Source organism: Engystomops pustulosus, chromosome 3 (assembly GCF_040894005.1).
Source record: "Engystomops pustulosus chromosome 3, aEngPut4.maternal, whole genome shotgun sequence".
Lineage (NCBI taxonomy): Eukaryota > Metazoa > Chordata > Amphibia > Anura > Leptodactylidae > Engystomops > Engystomops pustulosus.
This window is the reverse complement of record NC_092413.1, coordinates 148,275,877-148,294,362: the sequence shown is the minus strand read 5'-3', so window position 1 is coordinate 148,294,362 and position 18,486 is coordinate 148,275,877. Positions and strand designations below refer to the sequence as shown.

Below are 18,486 nucleotides of genomic sequence, written 5' to 3'. Positions count from 1 at the left end.
CTGCATTATCTTTGTAGGTCATCCGGCTACAGCCACCATTCTTCTTCTACAGTGAGACCCTAGAGAGAAGCTACAATAATAGTCTGAATTTGCCCACCTTCTCTCAACTGTATTGGTACAGTTGCCGATACAATTGAAAGAAGTGGAAGAACAGGTAACAGTAAGTTACTGCTTAAAATGCCACGTTGGCACTTCATGGTAAATAAGTGGATTTTGGTTGTAGTTTGGGCACTTGGTCTCCAAAAGGTTCTCCATCACTGACATGGGGAAATCAACAACAGAGATTTGAGTTGGAAAGGTTGAACACTCATGGTATAGATCAGATTTTCTCCATGTTGCTATGATAAGTTTCCCCTGCCCAAACACATTACAAGTACGCCAAGGCTATGAACTTTGAGAGTCATACCCATTAGAAGTGCAGCAAGAGCATTAAGACATGGTATGTACCCCACAGGGCATATGTACCACAATGTGAAAACTCAGGATAAAGGTGATGGTAATTAAAAAATGCATTTAAATTTAAGGTAATCTACGATTAAAATCAATTATGATAAACCAGGGACTCTTACTCGTAGATCCTGGCACTGTGATGACGGTCATCTTCTTATATTTGTTATCCATGGCCTCCTTCCTTCTAAAATCAACTTTTAAAATGATGTTAAAGAGCCAGAAGGGCTCCTGGGGGTGTTACCAGAGCACTCCATGCTGCCGCTTCATAGGCTATTTCAATGTCTCCCCCCCCCCTCTGCTCCCTCAGCACTTTTCCCCTCCCTCTGTCTTATGCAATCTCATTGCAACAGAGGACATTTCAGCACCCAGTGGGTAAGGAAGTTCTCCTGCACACTGAAACAGCCTGTGAAAGGATGGGCTCTGGTAACATCCCCCAGGAGCTCTTCAGGCTCATTCAAATAATTTTAAAAAGTACTTCTTTAATGAAGAAGAAAAACAAGTACCGGCTGGATAACACTGATAACAAATACTGTAAAAGAAGATTTTGCCACCCACCTAAAAAAGTCTTGGTTCATAAACCTATTTAAATTCTGTCTGAGCCAGAAGGGCATTTTACAATTACCCCTCTTGCATGTATTTTTTATACATGTTTTGCATTTAAAAATCATCTGGAATAACTCGCATCAAATGTACTAGTTGCATTGTTAATACATTTCCCTCTATTAAGATGAATGCATGGAAATAACAAAGTTTTTACATTTTTTTTCTTCAGATGTGAATGAGTGTTTGCAAAATCCATGTGCAAATGGTAAATGCGTTAACACTGTTGGAAGTTATGCATGTAGTTGTTTTCCTGGCTACACCGGAGCACAATGTACTGAAGGTGAGAGAAAGTCCTTTACCATTATATTACACATAGGGTTGGTACATATAGGTAATAATTAGGTGAAAAACATGTAATCAATTCATTCATATTGGTTTAATAATAATAATAATAATAATAATAATAATAATAATAATACTAATAACAATATGTGTTATTATTATTTGAATATTTTATTATAATAAATGTTGTTTTTTCCCACAGATATTAATGAATGTCTGAGTAATCCTTGTAGGAATGGAGCCACTTGTAATAACTTAGTCAACAGTTTCTCTTGCTCCTGTGTTCCTGGATTCACTGGCAGGTTCTGTGAAACAAGTGAGTACCAGACTGATGGAGAGGAATTCTGTATTATAAAGGGAATCCAGTATTTTAATCTTCCTTTACAACTGATAATATCTATATTTTCTCTTGTAGACATCAATGACTGCACCAGTACATCATGTGGTCATGGGGGCATCTGTATAGACTCAATAAACGCTTTCTCCTGTATGTGTCCTCCTAACTGGGGAGGGCTAACTTGCACCACTGGTAATGTATGATGTTTATGAGGGTTAGGATTGCAGGATTTTAGATAAAAATGCCATTCTACATTTAACCTTTATATCGGTTCACGCTTTCCAGATGTGGATGAATGTGCAACAGGACGTAGTAGGTGCAGCCCTGATGCCACCTGTACAAACACATTAGGATCATATATCTGCACCTGCAGAAATGGATTTATTGGTGACGGATTCACTTGCAAAGGTAAATGTTTAATCTGATCTTTTTTGTACATATCAAGTGTATGGTAGGTTATTGGTTATTAAATATGGGATTTATTTGCCATAAACATTATCATATCTTTATTTCAGAGAAAAGATTGTTTGATTACCTGGATGGTATCAGAGCTACACGGCGCACACAAGATTTTACCTCTCCTCTGATTGATATCCCAACAGGCTTTGCTTTCGGTTCATCTTTTTACTACTCCTTATATGTAAGTTTTACATATAACAGAACACCATTATCATTAATAGTGACTGGTAGGTTGTTGCCAGATTTTGTATAGGATTCAGAAGTTTATGCATCTAATGCAAAAACAGATCTTAATCTAGAATCAAAGTAGCCATCACTGATTGACCGTCCAATATTTCCTTTTTTCCCAAAATCCAGCTCCTTATTGAACATAATATATCATATTTTCCGGAGACCAACGTAAATATTTTAAGGCGTAGAAAAATCCTTTTCACCTACATATAAAGTATAATGAAATAAAGTATTATGAATAAAGTATTATGAAAAATAATGTTTACAGAATCAATAACCATGTCCTTGAATCAAAACCAGTTTTGACAACTCTATATTAAATTAATCAGCTTTTTCCACCAAGCATTTGGGGCATCTACTATCAAAGCTTAACCATACCAACAAATTGAGGGTTTGGTATAATCAATTTCCAATAAATAACTGTGACTGTAAATATACCACACATAGTGACAATCTATGAAAGCTTTGAAGATGTTTCATGCCTTATCTCTTTTATAATATTTAAAGACAGAGAAATTCTTAAAATTTTTTTTGCAATGTCCCTATTAGAAATGGTAGTTTGCAAGTATTTGTGCACTATATATTAGTTACATCATTGTTATATACAGAGCTAATTATAATAGCTTGCTTGAGAAAGTGCGCAATGTATGAAACGCGATGCAAAGCAGTTTTTTTTGTGTTTTTACTCTCTATTAAACATAAACCCATAATACTTATAACCTGTGTAGAAGTACTATGAAGTAAATATTAATGGTGACTCTCATTAATAGGAACACTGATACTTGATGGCATTACCGTAATTAACTACATTAATTATTTTTCCTATTTTCTTTTCAACAGTTCACAGACAACGGTGTTATCGTTTTTCAAAAAAACTCTTATGACCCATTTTACACAATGAAATACCCTTATAACTTTTATAACTATGACTATTTTACTCCTCCCATGATTGCTGTTTTCTGGGCAGATGCAGATCTCTCCACAATGGGAGAAATTTACTATCAGGTACGCTTTTCCTTTAACTCCAATTTCAATATACCAGAAATAAATAGGCATAATGCTCCTTACATTGTAGAACAGTGAATGGATAAAGATTCTTGGATATTTTTCCAGTTTCTACTATGTATTTCCCTTTGGAATAATGGTACCTGGCAAACTCAGAATTAATTAATGTATGAAATCAGATCTTAAAATAAATTAACTAGAATGAAAACCTTTCTTTAAATGTGATAAATGGCAATAAAAGAAATGAAGTCAAGAGCTGTTTCCTATTTCCTTTTGCAATTTTAGAATATTTTAACTCTTCCTTTTTTTGCTTTTACAGACATATGACTTCCAAGCTTCATTAAATCAAATGGAGTTTAAAGGAGAACTAGAATCTGAAATAAATAAATCTTTTTCATCCCTGAATTTCAAAGCTCTCTGGGCCATAAAGATAACTTGGCATCAAGTTTTACCATATCCTGCATACTATTTTAATTCCCTTGAGGTACAGTAACAAGGGACAATGACATTTGTTTCTTGAAAAGTTTTTCAATGAATGTAAACATTTTTGGGTGCTGAGCCAGGAATTGTGACTTCTCAAACCCTCTACACTGGTTGGGCAGGGAGGGGGCAATACCAGTTGGTGCCGCAATGGCACACTTCTATGGCAACTGCTGGCGCTGTGCTGCCGTGCGCCAGAATTTATCAGGAGGCCAGACCCAGATCTGGTGCTTGCCAGGGGAGGGGTAGCATCATGTTCTGGCACACTTAGCTCCAGTTCATCATAATTGTGCCCCTTCATGATATGTTATAGTGCATGATATCCAATAGCCATGTCATTAGAAATGAGGTGTTGTGTACACAGGAATCTGTCTCTGGATGGCAGTACACAGGGTTCTAGATGCATGTTCAGGATATGTGGTTCCACATAAGGGTACTGGATACAGGTACTAGATACAGATTCAGGATACAAGGTTTCAGAAACAGGTTCAGGATAGGGGGTTGCAGATACAGGGTCCCAGATCTGCAGAACACATGCTCAGCAGAACCACAGGTCACAGAAGTATATGGTCAGGCTAATGTACACTGGGCCAGGCCACTGAAGAAACAATAACTATCCCTGAGTGAACTAAGCCCTGAGAATATAGTCTGCCCCTAGCAGCTGACTGGCTTGGACCTGATTTGCTCAACCCACAGCTGAGAAGAACACTTCAGATTGAAGCAACTTTCCAGGGATCAGAAACAGCAAGTCAGCTCTATTGATAATGCTTTTCAGTCATTCTAACTCTAAAATGTTTATTACAGACAAGCACCTACCAAGCTGTATTAGTCACAGATGGCATCTTCTCTTTCTGCCTGATGAGATTTGCAGATGGTGGAATGAACTGGAGATATTACTCACTTCCAAATTATTACTTACCAAAAATGGGCTACTTCAGGTACTATATATGATGTATGCTTCATAGCATTGTATTGTTTTTCCTCAAATATTTTTGAAATGTGCATTGCATGATTTCCTGATGTTAATTTTACAATTAATTAAATGGTGACCATTTATACTCGAGTATAAGCCGAAGCACCTAATTTTACCACCAAAAACCGGGAAAACCTATTTACTCGAGTATAAGCTGAGGGTGGGAAATGCATTGGTCACAGCCTCCCAGTAACTTGCCAGCAAGCACCCTGTAGTATATAGCCTGCCATTCCCCTTTAGTATATAGCCATCTTTCCCCCTTTAGTATATAGCCACCCCCTGTAGTATGTAGCCAGCCAGCTCCCTTTATTATGTAAATAGCCCCCTTCAATATTTAGCCAGCCGTCCCCCTTTAGTATATAGCCAGCCATTCCCTTGTAGTACAAAGCTAGCCCTGTGTAGTAAATAGCCAGCCCCATTTAGTTTATAGCCAGCTCCCTTTATTATATAGATAGCCCCCTATAGTATATAGCAAGCCCCCTTTAGTATATAGCCGACCCCCTATTATTATATAGCCACCACCCTTTATTATATAGCCAGCCCTCTGTAGTATACAGCCAGCCACCCCCCTTTAGTATATAGCCAGCCCCGTGTTGTATATAGCACTTCTACCTCAGAGAGCAGATTTCCGCGATTCCCCATAGCGCCACTCGCCTGCACAGCAGCCATTTATGCACTGTTCAATAGCAAACTGTGTCTGATGAAGGTCAGTGTTTTACCGAAACGCCACACGTATTATTGACATATAAACATGAAGAAATATTGAAGATAAACGTGGAGAAAATATTAAAGAAAATGTGATAAGCATTTAGGTTGGATATTCCTTTGTGGTTCCTTTGTTATCATGAAGTGTTATGTTACCTGATACATCATCATTTCTAAAACGATTATCTACTATGTTTTTGGCTTTAGTGGGGAACCAACATACTATTATAGTGCTTCTAATTTCCCTTCTTATAATGATCCACAAACAAACTCATATTCGGATATTCAGAAAAGATATACTCCAGATAAATACATTGGACAAAATACCAGTGAGTACTAAAAATATAGAATTTGCTTTCTATAAAACTGAAACATTCCTTATTTACACAGTGTGGATAATGCTTTACAGTATAATTTTACAAGAGTTTTATGATTAAAGTTGCACATATTAAAGCTCTCCTGCTGTGTGCATTTCTATGTCTAAAAAACATATTCTTTGCTTTTCTTATGGCAGACAAAAAAGGCTATTGGTCTTATCGTCTGGAATCCAACACAGCATATACCACAAACTACAGGCAGAAATGTTTGGCTTGGTATTATAAAGACATTACATCATTTCCATACTGGATTTATTACTCACGCCCATGCCCCTGCTCGTACTGGCAGGCTGTATTTGATTCTTCTTATAGACAGGCCTCTTCTCTACAGTATTATGGCTTTCAGCAGAAAAATACAGGTCAGTGATGATATTAAAAAGTGACACATCTGTGTCAAAATAGATAAGATCTATTAATAGAAAGCAACAGGTTTCAGATGAACCTCTCAATTGTTATGTCTTTTGTAGTCTACTTTATCCTTAAAATTTAAAAATACTGTGAAATGTTACTGCATCTATAAAATATTCCAGATTTCAATATAATGCTGCTTTCTCTACAACCCATAAAAATGTTATTTTGATTAGACTGGCTATCAATAAAATGTTAAGACAATTTAGGTGTACAGTGATTGTGAGCCAAAACCAAGAGTGGTCGAACACACAGCACAGGTCCAGGTCTTTACAGCAACTACACAGATGAAAGGTATAATGGAAAGCAACTGTTTTGTATGGGTTTCTCCTGGTTTTATCTCACAATAACTGAAGGAAATAATGAAGACCTAACAGGGGTGTTAACTAGATCCAATTTGGCCACCGGCATCTCATACTGTTGTCTCTGCACTGTACTTCAGTAGTAGATAGCCACCTGATTTAGATTTAGCCTGCACTGATGTCAGCACTTATATGTTTTACAAATATATGTATTTCGGAAGAACACAAGGCAGAATTCTAAGTCAAAAATGTTTCAGATTAGTAATTGTATGCACAGTAAATGTTTGCTAAAACAGATATTATTGAAAAGGTGAAGTGATTGTAAAAAATCCAACATGCAAATAATGCTACATGTGTCACTAAAGGCAGTTTAGAAGCATGTTCTTCCGCTATAATGGGTGTGACAGAAACCTTATTCTGAAGGTGAAAGGGTGGTTTTCCATTAACCATCAGTTCACCAGAAGGTTGCTTTACTCCATGCTTCAATTATTTGTGGTGCCAAATTATAATATGATGATAAACTTAATGTGAACTTTATCTTTTTTATTTTGCTCTTTCAGATTGGTATAGTTCCTACTATACTTTTCAGTCCTCCTTTTCATCATGGTATGGAGGAGGCACAAGATGTTACTACAATTATTGGGGAAGTTTGTCTTATGGAGAGAAAGAAAGATACTTACCAACCCCTTGGGAATATGAAAACAGCTGGATGAGATGGTGGAACCCCTACTATTACTATTACTATTATTACAATTATATTCAATTTCAAATACAACAACAAAGTGCCCAATACAAAGGTATTTATAACACTAATATACTCAACAATGGAAAGTATATTACTGCATACGTGAGAATGATATAAGCAATATAATATTGTTTTAGATTTTTAACAGATAAAATGTTTGTGTTAATTCGTATAACAGCACCTGTTTTATTTCTTTGCTAGATAACATCCAAAATGCCAACATATTACCCTAATGTTAAATTTTTCTTGTACATACAGAAAATGAAATAGACCCCTACAATAACTGCTGCAGGTACTCTGGCTCTTCATTTCTATGTTCCTTGTATCGGCAGAGAAGACCTTATGATTTCTGCTATGGATATATTCCACCACGTATTGGTAAGTTACATGAGGTGAACAAGATCTCAATCTGATTTTTCTCAATTCTTTTAAATTATAAACTGAATACACTATGCTTTTTTTAGGTTTCCTATTTGGTGACCCTCACATCAACACACTAGATGGAGTAAAGTATACTTTTAACGGCTTGGGAGAGTACATTCTGGCTAATGTCAGAGATGAAAATGATACAGTTATCTTCAGGCTTCAGGGGCGTACAGCTAGAGCTGGCAATGATACGCAAGCTACCAATTTTGTGGGGCTGGCTGCAATCATTCAAAATGAGACAACGGTAAAGTTTGTCTAGAATATTTATTCATGTGCACTTTGCTTGAATGATATATTTTGAAAACAGCTGAATGAAAACTAAACTAAATGATTTTATGGCAACATTTAACATAGTTGTTTTTCCCCCCGCAGATTGAATGGATACTTCAGGGAAGCAATTCCACTATTGTAAAACTCAATGGCACTCAATTCCCTTTACCAGGTAAGATATCACTTCACATTACAAATTATTTAAGTTGATTGCAACTTAATTTTTTCCATCTACTTTAAAAGGTCTCTAACTCTACTCTTTTTATGAAATCAATAGTACAAGTGAAAAAAAAAACTTTGGAGTTAAATGTATCCGAGTCTATAGCCTCTTTCTCCACTTAGGCTACATTCACATTGCCATATGGGGGACGTGTATATGGCTGACATATATACACCCGATATACGTCGCCCATAGACAGCAATGGGCGCACGGCACCCTACGGGACCTGTATGGTGCCATACATGCGCGGCACCGTCCCGCTCCGAGATGTCTTATCCTTCTCCGGAATACGGCACTGTGTGCCATATATTTCTATGGAGAGGGCAGGAGTGGGCAGCGCTCTCCCCCCCTCCTCTTCCCCGGCACTGCTGTGTGCCCGCCGTGCTACAGTACGGCGGGCAACGGCAGTGTGCATGTAGCCTTACTTTGCTCTTATTGTGCTCCCTGCTCCTTTACTCTGCCAGCCCCTGGCAGTACAAAGCTTGCCAGCCCCTTTAATAAATAGCCTGCCAACCCCCTAGTATATAGCCTGCAGCCCCTGCCCCCAATATAATGCCTATACAGCAATGCTCCGGCATTAGCTCCTTGTCCCCAAGCGGCCCGTCACAGGCATCATGATGTCAGCCGCTCGTTGACATCATAGTGTGTGCCGATGGTGACGCACATAGTAGAATGTCAGCGTGTGGCTAGCGTCACAATCCCTGCGATGGACCGCCTGGGGACACGGAGCTGATGCCAGAGCATCGCTGTAGTGAAGAGGACCTGACAGGGGGGGGGCATCGGAAGGTTTGTTTTCTTCCTTGACTCAAGTATAAGCCAAGGTGAGGTTTTTCAGTACATTTTTGTGCTGAAAAACTTGGCTTATGCTCGAGTATATACGGTACTTAGGAATGTCATGATAAACTTTGAATAACCTATATTTCATTTGGTATGTAATTTATTTTTGTGTGAATGTAAAAAATTACTCTACTTGTATTTTTTCAAGACAACTCGACATATGTGAGCAAAATCACACTGGAGAAGACAAGCACAGGTGACATACAAGCTTCTTTTGATGGTGGGATCTCGATTACAGTTTCTGCTAATCAGGGAGCTTTGAGCTTTGTCACAATGTTAGAAACTTCCTACAAGAACAAAACTGAAGGCCTTCTGGGTAAGATACATTCCAGTTTCTTTTTTTCCTTAATAGTTTTTAATGTATTCTCCTTGTAGTCTCATTACTGTGTAGCACACCTAGAAATAGCCTAGGATAATGTAAGATGTAAGACTACCTTTTGAATGAAATATTTGAATTATTTTTGTGTAACTTACTTTGATGTAAATGATTTCTTAGGAATCTTCAACGATGATAAAACAGATGATTTTATGGCAGCAAATGGGACCAAATTGGAATATAATGGGGTACAATTTCCCAATGAATCCCTGATATTTGAAATTGGGATGACATGTAAGTGTTTACTTAAATCTTAGGAGTTTTTGCCTTCTAAAATGACTGCTAAAATGACGACATTCTGTATGATATTCTGCTATGTAGACACTTGTTTTGGCTTTTTCCATTATTTCTGTAAAACACATTTACCAAGTAGCCCAGTAAACCCAACATACTACATTAAAGCCCTTTGGGTTTTTATTAATAGTTGCATTTTTCCCTGGACAAAACAGTTAACTTTTTTAATCTTAAATAGCATCCAACCCAGATCTGAAGAGAGCTTAAGATAGCAGCACAGATCTCCCCTCTTATATTTTCAGGCTGCACACTCACAATCTATCTTCTTGTAGTTGTCTCTCTTAGTTCAGAAGAACATAAAACTAGCACGGTTTTATATTTTGAGAGTGGTGCCATAATCTAGTTTTTTATTACTATAATTTCTGATAGCAACAGACATAAATAAGCTGTACTTTTACATTGTCAAGTAAATATTTAGTCCCCATAGACTGCTTCACGTGAAGGCTCATACACTTTTGGGGAAATATTTTGGAATCCAGAATTGAAATCTTCAGAAACATCTCAGATTTTGCATTCCTTTGTGTGAGCTTAAACCAGGATTGGAGGCATCACATGAATGAAATGATAGAAACAATCCAGCTCCAGGAAGGCTTCTCAATATAAAACTTTAAACACTTTATCCGTTATATTTAAAATACATAGAAATGTATCCAGAAAAGGACAAGCAAATGGGAAGACAGAACCTGCAAAGCCTGGCCATTTGTTGGATACATTTCTATGTTTTTTTTTAATACAAATAAAAAAGCATTGAAAGGTTAATGTTAAAAAGTTTTCCTTGAGCGGGATTGTTTCTAATGTTGGATCCAGTGTGTATGCCAGAGGTTGGTCCGTGCTAGGAGACTTTGGGGCATTGGCTGGCAGTATCCAGGTGAGCTGAATCTCACTCGCTCTCTGTGTGTACTTAACATGGATGAGGTACAAAGGAAAGATGTAATTATCTACTACTGATTTTCATTCAACATGAACAAATGTTGTTCTGTGGGCTTACACTAGTGGCTGTGGTGTGAGACGACTGAGGAAACTGAAAGTTATAGAGCAGGTCCTATACCTTTCCAAGTTTGTGGTTCAAGCAGCCTTTTATACTGTCTTCAGTGCCTAAACGGATTTCATAAGGCAATGACACATGGGCCACAAATAACAGACCATGGATTGGTTGTTAGTGGCACGACAATGCACATGTTCATGCACAGGTAGACTAAGAGAGGCGTAATAGATATATTTTCTTATGGATGAAAAGTCACTCTTTGTGTGAGCATACTGTGTACAAGATCTAAAATATATACTGTAGATTAGAAATGATTTATTATTATTAGTTATTATAGAGATATAGAAATGATTTAATATGCCACAAATTGCATATTAATTTTGATTTATAGTCAGAAAGTGTTTGTCTCTATTTATCACTGACTTTGTTTCTTAGGGAAAACAACACCATCAAACAGCATCTTTATGTACAATGAAACGAACGGCGAATCCTGGTACACCTACAATAATAACACATTTGTGCCAAAATTTTACGATGAGCTGCTCAGGACAAGTAGCAGCGAAAGCATCCAGAAGGCAAATCAAACATGTCAAGGAAATGATGAGTGTATTTTTGATATACTGAGTACGGGAAATGAAGCTTTAGGAATGGCTACGCTTAACGCTGTTAACACTGTAAATGAACAAAGCAGCACAATGAGTGAGATTAATTCTTTTCTATCTTTTTATATTTTTCAATAATTATATCTATATATTTCTAATTTTAAGTTTATGAATATACATTTCTGACAAGTTGTTTCTTTTTGCAAATTCGATTTTGTATATAAACATACAATAAATCTAAAATGGTCTATATGTGTTCATTAGATTGATTAACAGTGCTACTTTTTCTACAGATAATTTTCCTCCAAATGTTACTGGACCCAGTACCATCAGTACCAAACTTTTCGAGCCTATAATTGTGTATTACACCGCTTCTGATGATAACAATGATACTGTGATCTTCTCTCTGGAGACAGACTCCACTGACATCAATATTACAGGTGATGCATAAAAAAACAAGTTGTCACTCGCTTTTCGAATTCTCCAATTTTGGCTAATAATTTCCCATGATCTAAGTATTATTAAGTATATCCCTCTCATGTACACCACAATGAACACATTATTCTGCTTTTAACTGTGCTTGTTCTTTCCCATATACAGCTAATGGGATGTTGGTATGGTTTCCTACAAGTTCAGCACCTATTAATGCCACCATAGCCGCCAATGATTCCAAAGTCACCACTGCAGTGAGTCTAACCCTGGTGCTCTGCAACTGTACAAACAATGGCAGCTGTCTTTATGACAGTGCCACCAGTGTAGGAAATGAGACAACGACCTTCAAGGTATATTGAACGATAGACATCATATTTTACAGTGGGTCGTGAATCATATGTTAATCATTTGTATCATACACAAGTTCCAATATATCATTATATGTTTTGTAATGTAGGTAGCCGGATGTAACTGTTCTGCTGCATGGACTGGAATGTTCTGTGAAAAGGATTTTGATGCGTGTGCAGAAAATAAATGTTATGTTAACGGTACCTGTACAGACTTAAAAGCACCTCAGATAGGATTCACTTGTGGTGCATGTCCCCCAAATCTAACCGGCGATGGAATAACGTGCACAGGTGGGTAAAAGCTTAGACTGAAATTAAGGGTTACACCATTAGATTTCCGATACAATAGATCATACTGATGTGTTAGATAATGAACAGGTTAGAAGCAGATGTTATCCTAGTACAAACTTTTATTTTGTGAACTACATGGCATACTATCTAGCAGCTTGGAATTGGCCTCTAAGAGGAAAAATTAAGAAACAAAATGTGAAGCCCTTTTGGATATACTGTACCTGTGCATTGAAATGCATTAGAGGTCAAACAATTATACAAAATTGAAAAAAATGTTTTATCATAATAGTAGCTCTTAGGAGCTCTTTGGATGTCAGATATATCAGTGGCTTAGACTGCTTGATAAATGTGGAATATGAGATCTGAATTTGAATTTGAATCTGAATTTGGCTTAAAGGGATATTCCGGGGATATGAACGTCTGATAAAAAAAATGCATAATGCTATCAATAAATATAACAAAACTCAATGTCATTAGTCACTAAATGGAGCTTAAATAGTTTGATTTTATGATTCACAAAATGTTATGGGCTTTTTAAAGTAGGCGGAGTTATCACCAAAATGGCCGCCACTGGAAACTACAAGTCTCATGATCCGTTCTCAGTAACTCCTCCTCCCTCTTGTGCTCTGCTCCCAGTGATGATGTTATAGACTTTCTTGCTCTGTTGACATAGTAATGATGTCTGTAACTGCCTCACTGAGATGACATCTCATACAACATTGCCCATAATGGCTGCACTGCAAACAACCAACTACAGCCAAACATAGTGATGATCACATGACCTGCCCAGGCAGGTGTAGGACATGTGATGTGGACATGTGACCAGCGGCCATCTGTGTCTGCTCCACATGCAGAAAATCAAGGACTGATTGAAGGGCAGCGCAATCAATGACTGATTGAAGGGCAGCGCATTTTAATTCTTCATTACTGTGTATGTCCACAGTATTTTTCTGCTAGGGGGAGCAAAATTTTAAATAACTAATTACATATTAGCTTATATTTTAAGAAACCATTTGTACATGAATTATGCTAATTCCTAAGTATTTCCTATGCCGGGTGAACTGGAGTGAGTTTGTGCATACATTTAAATTTAAAAAAAAATGTACTTCATAAATCTTGCACATCTTGTAACAACAATCCCCCTCCATGAAGTCTGTCCTTATTACTTAAATGGTGATGGGCTTTAATTCTTCATGACAAACATGGTGCCATTTTCTTTAGAGTCGATAACCAGATATCAATATGTTCATTTATCAAATTTTTCATCAATTTTTTTTCTAGATATCAATGAATGTTATGATAAAACATCAAATTGTCAGCAAATCTGCAACAATTACTTGGGTGGATACAACTGTAGCTGCGAGTCCGGCTATGAAGTGGATGCAATGAACAGCTTCCAGTGTAACGGTACTTATCCATTTACATGGTTGTACAAAAGGGATTTAGTGGGATGTTGTTGAACCACTTAAATTGGGTGACAAAAACATAATGGTTATTAATGATCAGAATTCTATAAAAATATTATTTGCTCTGCTTTCCAGACATTGATGAGTGCAATAGAACAAACCAATGTGCTAATAATACCAAGTGTACAAACTTACCTGGAAATTATTCCTGTGAATGTTTAGCTGGATATGAAGGAGATCCAACTTTACTCTGCATTGGTAAGATCGATTTAAGAAAAACTAATTTTTCTTTCATTGCGTCAGTTTTATACATGTCATTATTCAGTAAAATTTGTCTTTTTTGTTCTTCCATCACAATTATTCATCTTATCTAAAAGAGTGAAATGATACACTGACACTATGCATAAATAGCCTGTGCTATGACACAAGCAATCTCTAGAAGGGCAATGCATACCAGGAAAGATATCATCTATACTTATAGTGTGAGGCTGAGGCTGTGGAAAAATGAAGCTAATCCTAAACTGAATTTCAATCCTAATTTAGTCCTTTAAGTGAGAAATGGAACTCTTTAAACTCCTGCATAGATCTGTATTCAGAATTACTTTAAAACTCTTGTCTTTCATTGATTTCGTAGTTTGAAATTACTTGTATGGAAATGCTGTGTTGTCTACACAGATTTTTTATGCTGAATATTCAAAATCTTAGCAAACATCTTTTGTAAAATATAAATATCTTACCTTTTTACTTTTGAATATATGCTCTATAGTCCACTAATGGAATAACTATACTCTCCCACAGATATCGATGAATGCTCTCTCAATACAACCTTTTGTCCAAATCAGTCAGTCTGCGTAAATGCTAATGGCTTTTTTGAATGTCAATGTCTACAAGGATATCGCGGAATAAACTGTTCAGGTACGATTAAATGAAAGATGTTCTAGATAGATATTGGGCATATCTTTAAAATTTCCATAATTGACCCTGTAACACCAAAGGCAGAAAGGCCCAGTTGTAACCAGATCGGACACTGATAATTTACTGTATTCTATGGGTGAGGTATGTCAATGACTCAAGGAAGCTTCTTTAGTTTTTAGACTTTTTAGTGAATGGATACATTGGCATGTAAGGTTATTCCAGAGCAGAAGACACTTTTTATAGCCATTCATCCTCTGACTGAATTAGGAGGGATCATTTTCATTAACATGAAACATATATTTTCTAGTCTAGACATAAAAGGAAATCATCCACTTGGCCTTGGTAATTTACGTATGTAACGTAGGATCTTCTTTTCTTTAGGCAGAAAACTTTATTTTTCTGGAGAAAACTACGTTTTAAAATTATGCTAATTGGCTTCTACTTTCCCTAATTATTAATTCCGCCTTGCTCCGCTTATGACCTCCCCCTCCAACTGATTCTCCTTTCTGAGAACCGGTGACGCCAGCCGGTTCTCAAAAAGTCTTGCACAGCCTGCTGCTCACTGTCTTCAGTAAGAGCAGCTGCTTCTGCCGGAGAGGGGGGAGGGCTGATAAGCGAAGCAAGGCAGCGTGAATAATTAGGGAAAGAAGTAGCATGATACTCTGCATCAGAAGCTAATTTGCATAATTTTAAAACTAAGTTTTCTCTGGAATAATAAAGTTTTACCAAAAGAAGAGAAGATCCTACATATGCATTGCAAGCTGATGTGTCCCTGACTTTGGCTAAAAACTACCAAAGGCAAGTGGTTGATTTCCTTTAACTTTGTCCCATATGTCAAATATTATGCTTATTGTGCCCTACGGATAACAACTGAAGAATATATATGAATAATCATTACAGAAAAACATTGCTTTCTGTCATAACAAATATCCTCATCAAGAAGTGTTTTATTGCTGTTAAGTTTTACTACAAAAAAAAATTAACTAACTATTTCATTATATTTTTGACAACATCTTATGCATTTGACTTAACACATGGCACAGCTCTTAAGGTCTTTAATCAGGGTTTTTTTATGCCACATCACAGATATAGATGAATGCTTGGAAAATATCACTGACTGTCCTCTGCATTCGCACTGTATAAACATGCCTGGTTTATATGACTGTAAATGTCAGAAAGGGTATGATGGTGAGAACTGCACAGATATTGACGAATGTTCAACAACTAACAACTGCAGTGCTTGGGCAAACTGTACCAACACCGATGGCTCCTATGACTGTACATGCCGGAATGGTTACACAGGGAATGGAATAGAATGTGTTGGTGAGTATATCAATTGAAATACAATTTTTTTCTTTATTTTAAACAAACATATAATCATAACCATAGCAGTACTGTCTCCTTTATTAACCCCTTAGCGCTCAGCTCGGACGCTGAGAGCAGTGATTTAACGCGACCGCAGCATTTAAACTGCCTTCTGGGGGCCTTTCCCCCTAACATTCACACACACCCCCACGCCGTCTTCGGGGGGGGGGGGGGGTCACCGATCATTCCCCTGCAGCCCTGAGGTCAGTGTCTGTTAGATAGCGTCTATGGCATCATCTTAAAGGCACTGTGTCAGCCTATGCAAGAGCATAGGCTGACACAGCTAATACCCTGCAATACATCAGTATTGCAGAGTATTATCATGAACAAGCAATCAGATGATCACTGTGTCCGTAACAACCCATAGAATAAAAGTAAATAATTATTGAACCCCCACAATGAATGCCTTAAAAAAAACTGTTAAAACCCACCAAAAATTACCTAATGAATCCCACAAAAAATGCAATGAAAAGTGATAAAAAAACGTATGTACTCCAGAATGATACTCTTGCGAAGTACAATATGTCTTGCAAAAAACAAGCCTTCAACCAGCTCCATAGCCATAAAAGTAAAAATGTTATGCCACTTGGAAGACGGCGATGCAAAAATTATAGATTTTTCCCCACATTAGCGTTTTATTTGGCAAATTTAGTAAAACGTAAGAAAATATATTCAAGTCTGGTATCTCCGTAATTGTATTGACCCATAGAATAAAAATAACATGATTATTAGGCTATACAGTGAACACCCAAAAAAAGGAAAAAATCCAGTACAGAATTGATGCTTTTCTACTCCTGCCCTCAAAAAAAGGTTCCTAAATTTTCAACAATAGAGAATACCAACCCAAAAATGGTCACACTGTAAAAAGCATCTCATCCCGCAAAAAAATGCCATCACATGGCCCCAATAACAAAAAAATGGTATAGCCTAGAAAAGGAGCCAATGAGAAAACTAAAATCTTGGCAGCTGCAGGGCGCTCCTTCCCATCTGAATGGTGAACACCAAAAAAAAAAGTAAAAAAAATTTGACCATTCTAAATTTCACCTCCATTTTGACTTAATTACTATGAAGATCTCAAGGAGTTAACAATCTTCCTAAAAACATTTTTTTCCGATAGTTTGAGGGGCGCAGATTTGCAGAAAATGGGTTGATTATGTAGGGGTTTTTGATGTTAAATATGTAAAATTTCATTCAAAACAGTCAATTCTGAAAATATGGAAATCGTTATTCGAATTTTAAGCTGTGTGACATCAAAATAAGTTACCCAGACATTTCAAATTATTGGAATTTGGAAATGTTATTCAGCAATTTATTTAGGTGGTAAATCTATCTGCCTGATAAACGCAATGATTTTGAATTTCGAAAACAGAAAATTTTTCAAAAGATTCATAATTTTTCTTTTTTCATGTAAATAAACACAAAACATCAGCCAACATTTACCACCAAAATGAAGTACAACATGTGGGGAAAAAACTTTCTCAGAATCGCTTTGATAAGTAACAGTGTTCAAAAGTTATAACCATATAAAGAGACGCAGGTCAGAATACAAAAAATGCGGCTGAGCCTTAAAGGAAACCTACCACTTGAAGTGGCAGGTTTCTGATGGAAATACCGGGCACCAGCTCAGGGTGAGCTGGTGCCGGAGCTTATTTTTGTTAGTGTTTTAAACTGCAGTATCGCGGTTTAAAACACTTTTTAAACTTTATAGCCGGCGCAGGGAGGTACGCACTCGGCGCTTACCATGCACGCGGCTCTCCTTCACTTCCTATGTAGCTGCGCACACGGTCGCGCGCATGGTAAGCGCAGAGCGCGTACCTCCCTGCGCCGGCTATAAAGTTTAAAAAATGTTTTAAACCGCGATACTGCAGTTTAAAACACTAACAAAAATAAGCTCCGGCACCAGCTCACCCTGAGCTGGTGCTCGGTATTTCCATCTGAAACCTGCCACTTCAAGTGGTAGGTTTCCTTTAAGCTACAAAATGGCTGCGTCCTTAAGGGGTTCAAATTTCCTTTATGACAACAGTTTAATTTCTTATATCTTTGTGGATATATTTTTCAGATATCGATGAGTGTTATGTAAATGCCTCCATTTGCGGTGAAAAAGCAACATGCAATAACTCAATTGGCAGTTATGAATGTTCATGCGAAATTGGATTTATCCTCATAAATGGAAGTTGTTTGGGTAAGAGAAGTGTAAAACCAACAGTAATATATTTCTTCACATTACAGGCAGTCCCCGGGTTACATACAAGATAGGGACTGTAGGTTTGTTCTTAAGTTGAATTTGTATGTAAGTCGAAACTGTATATTTTATCATTGTAGTTCTCGACAATTTTTTTTTTTTGCCCCAGTGACAATTGGAG

General features: G+C 37.1%; 1 protein-coding gene across 1 annotated transcript in view; it reads left to right on the top strand.

Annotated features, from left to right (window-relative positions):
- Positions 1 to 18,486, top strand: part of LOC140122085 (uncharacterized) — a 70,238-nt gene that overhangs the window by 11,977 nt on the left and 39,775 nt on the right. Inside the window, exons 7-31 of the mRNA XM_072142507.1 lie at positions 1,223 to 1,333; positions 1,538 to 1,651; positions 1,751 to 1,864; positions 1,958 to 2,080; positions 2,188 to 2,312; positions 3,203 to 3,367; positions 3,687 to 3,851; positions 4,652 to 4,785; positions 5,733 to 5,854; positions 6,040 to 6,261; positions 7,173 to 7,409; positions 7,616 to 7,735; positions 7,822 to 8,027; positions 8,156 to 8,225; positions 9,259 to 9,426; positions 9,607 to 9,720; positions 11,201 to 11,464; positions 11,661 to 11,807; positions 11,968 to 12,149; positions 12,257 to 12,437; positions 13,719 to 13,844; positions 13,979 to 14,101; positions 14,642 to 14,758; positions 15,845 to 16,081; positions 18,183 to 18,305. Of these exons, the coding sequence (XP_071998608.1) occupies positions 1,223 to 1,333; positions 1,538 to 1,651; positions 1,751 to 1,864; positions 1,958 to 2,080; positions 2,188 to 2,312; positions 3,203 to 3,367; positions 3,687 to 3,851; positions 4,652 to 4,785; positions 5,733 to 5,854; positions 6,040 to 6,261; positions 7,173 to 7,409; positions 7,616 to 7,735; positions 7,822 to 8,027; positions 8,156 to 8,225; positions 9,259 to 9,426; positions 9,607 to 9,720; positions 11,201 to 11,464; positions 11,661 to 11,807; positions 11,968 to 12,149; positions 12,257 to 12,437; positions 13,719 to 13,844; positions 13,979 to 14,101; positions 14,642 to 14,758; positions 15,845 to 16,081; positions 18,183 to 18,305 (3,810 nt within the window). The remainder of the gene's footprint in view (positions 1 to 1,222; positions 1,334 to 1,537; positions 1,652 to 1,750; positions 1,865 to 1,957; positions 2,081 to 2,187; positions 2,313 to 3,202; positions 3,368 to 3,686; positions 3,852 to 4,651; positions 4,786 to 5,732; positions 5,855 to 6,039; positions 6,262 to 7,172; positions 7,410 to 7,615; positions 7,736 to 7,821; positions 8,028 to 8,155; positions 8,226 to 9,258; positions 9,427 to 9,606; positions 9,721 to 11,200; positions 11,465 to 11,660; positions 11,808 to 11,967; positions 12,150 to 12,256; positions 12,438 to 13,718; positions 13,845 to 13,978; positions 14,102 to 14,641; positions 14,759 to 15,844; positions 16,082 to 18,182; positions 18,306 to 18,486) is intronic.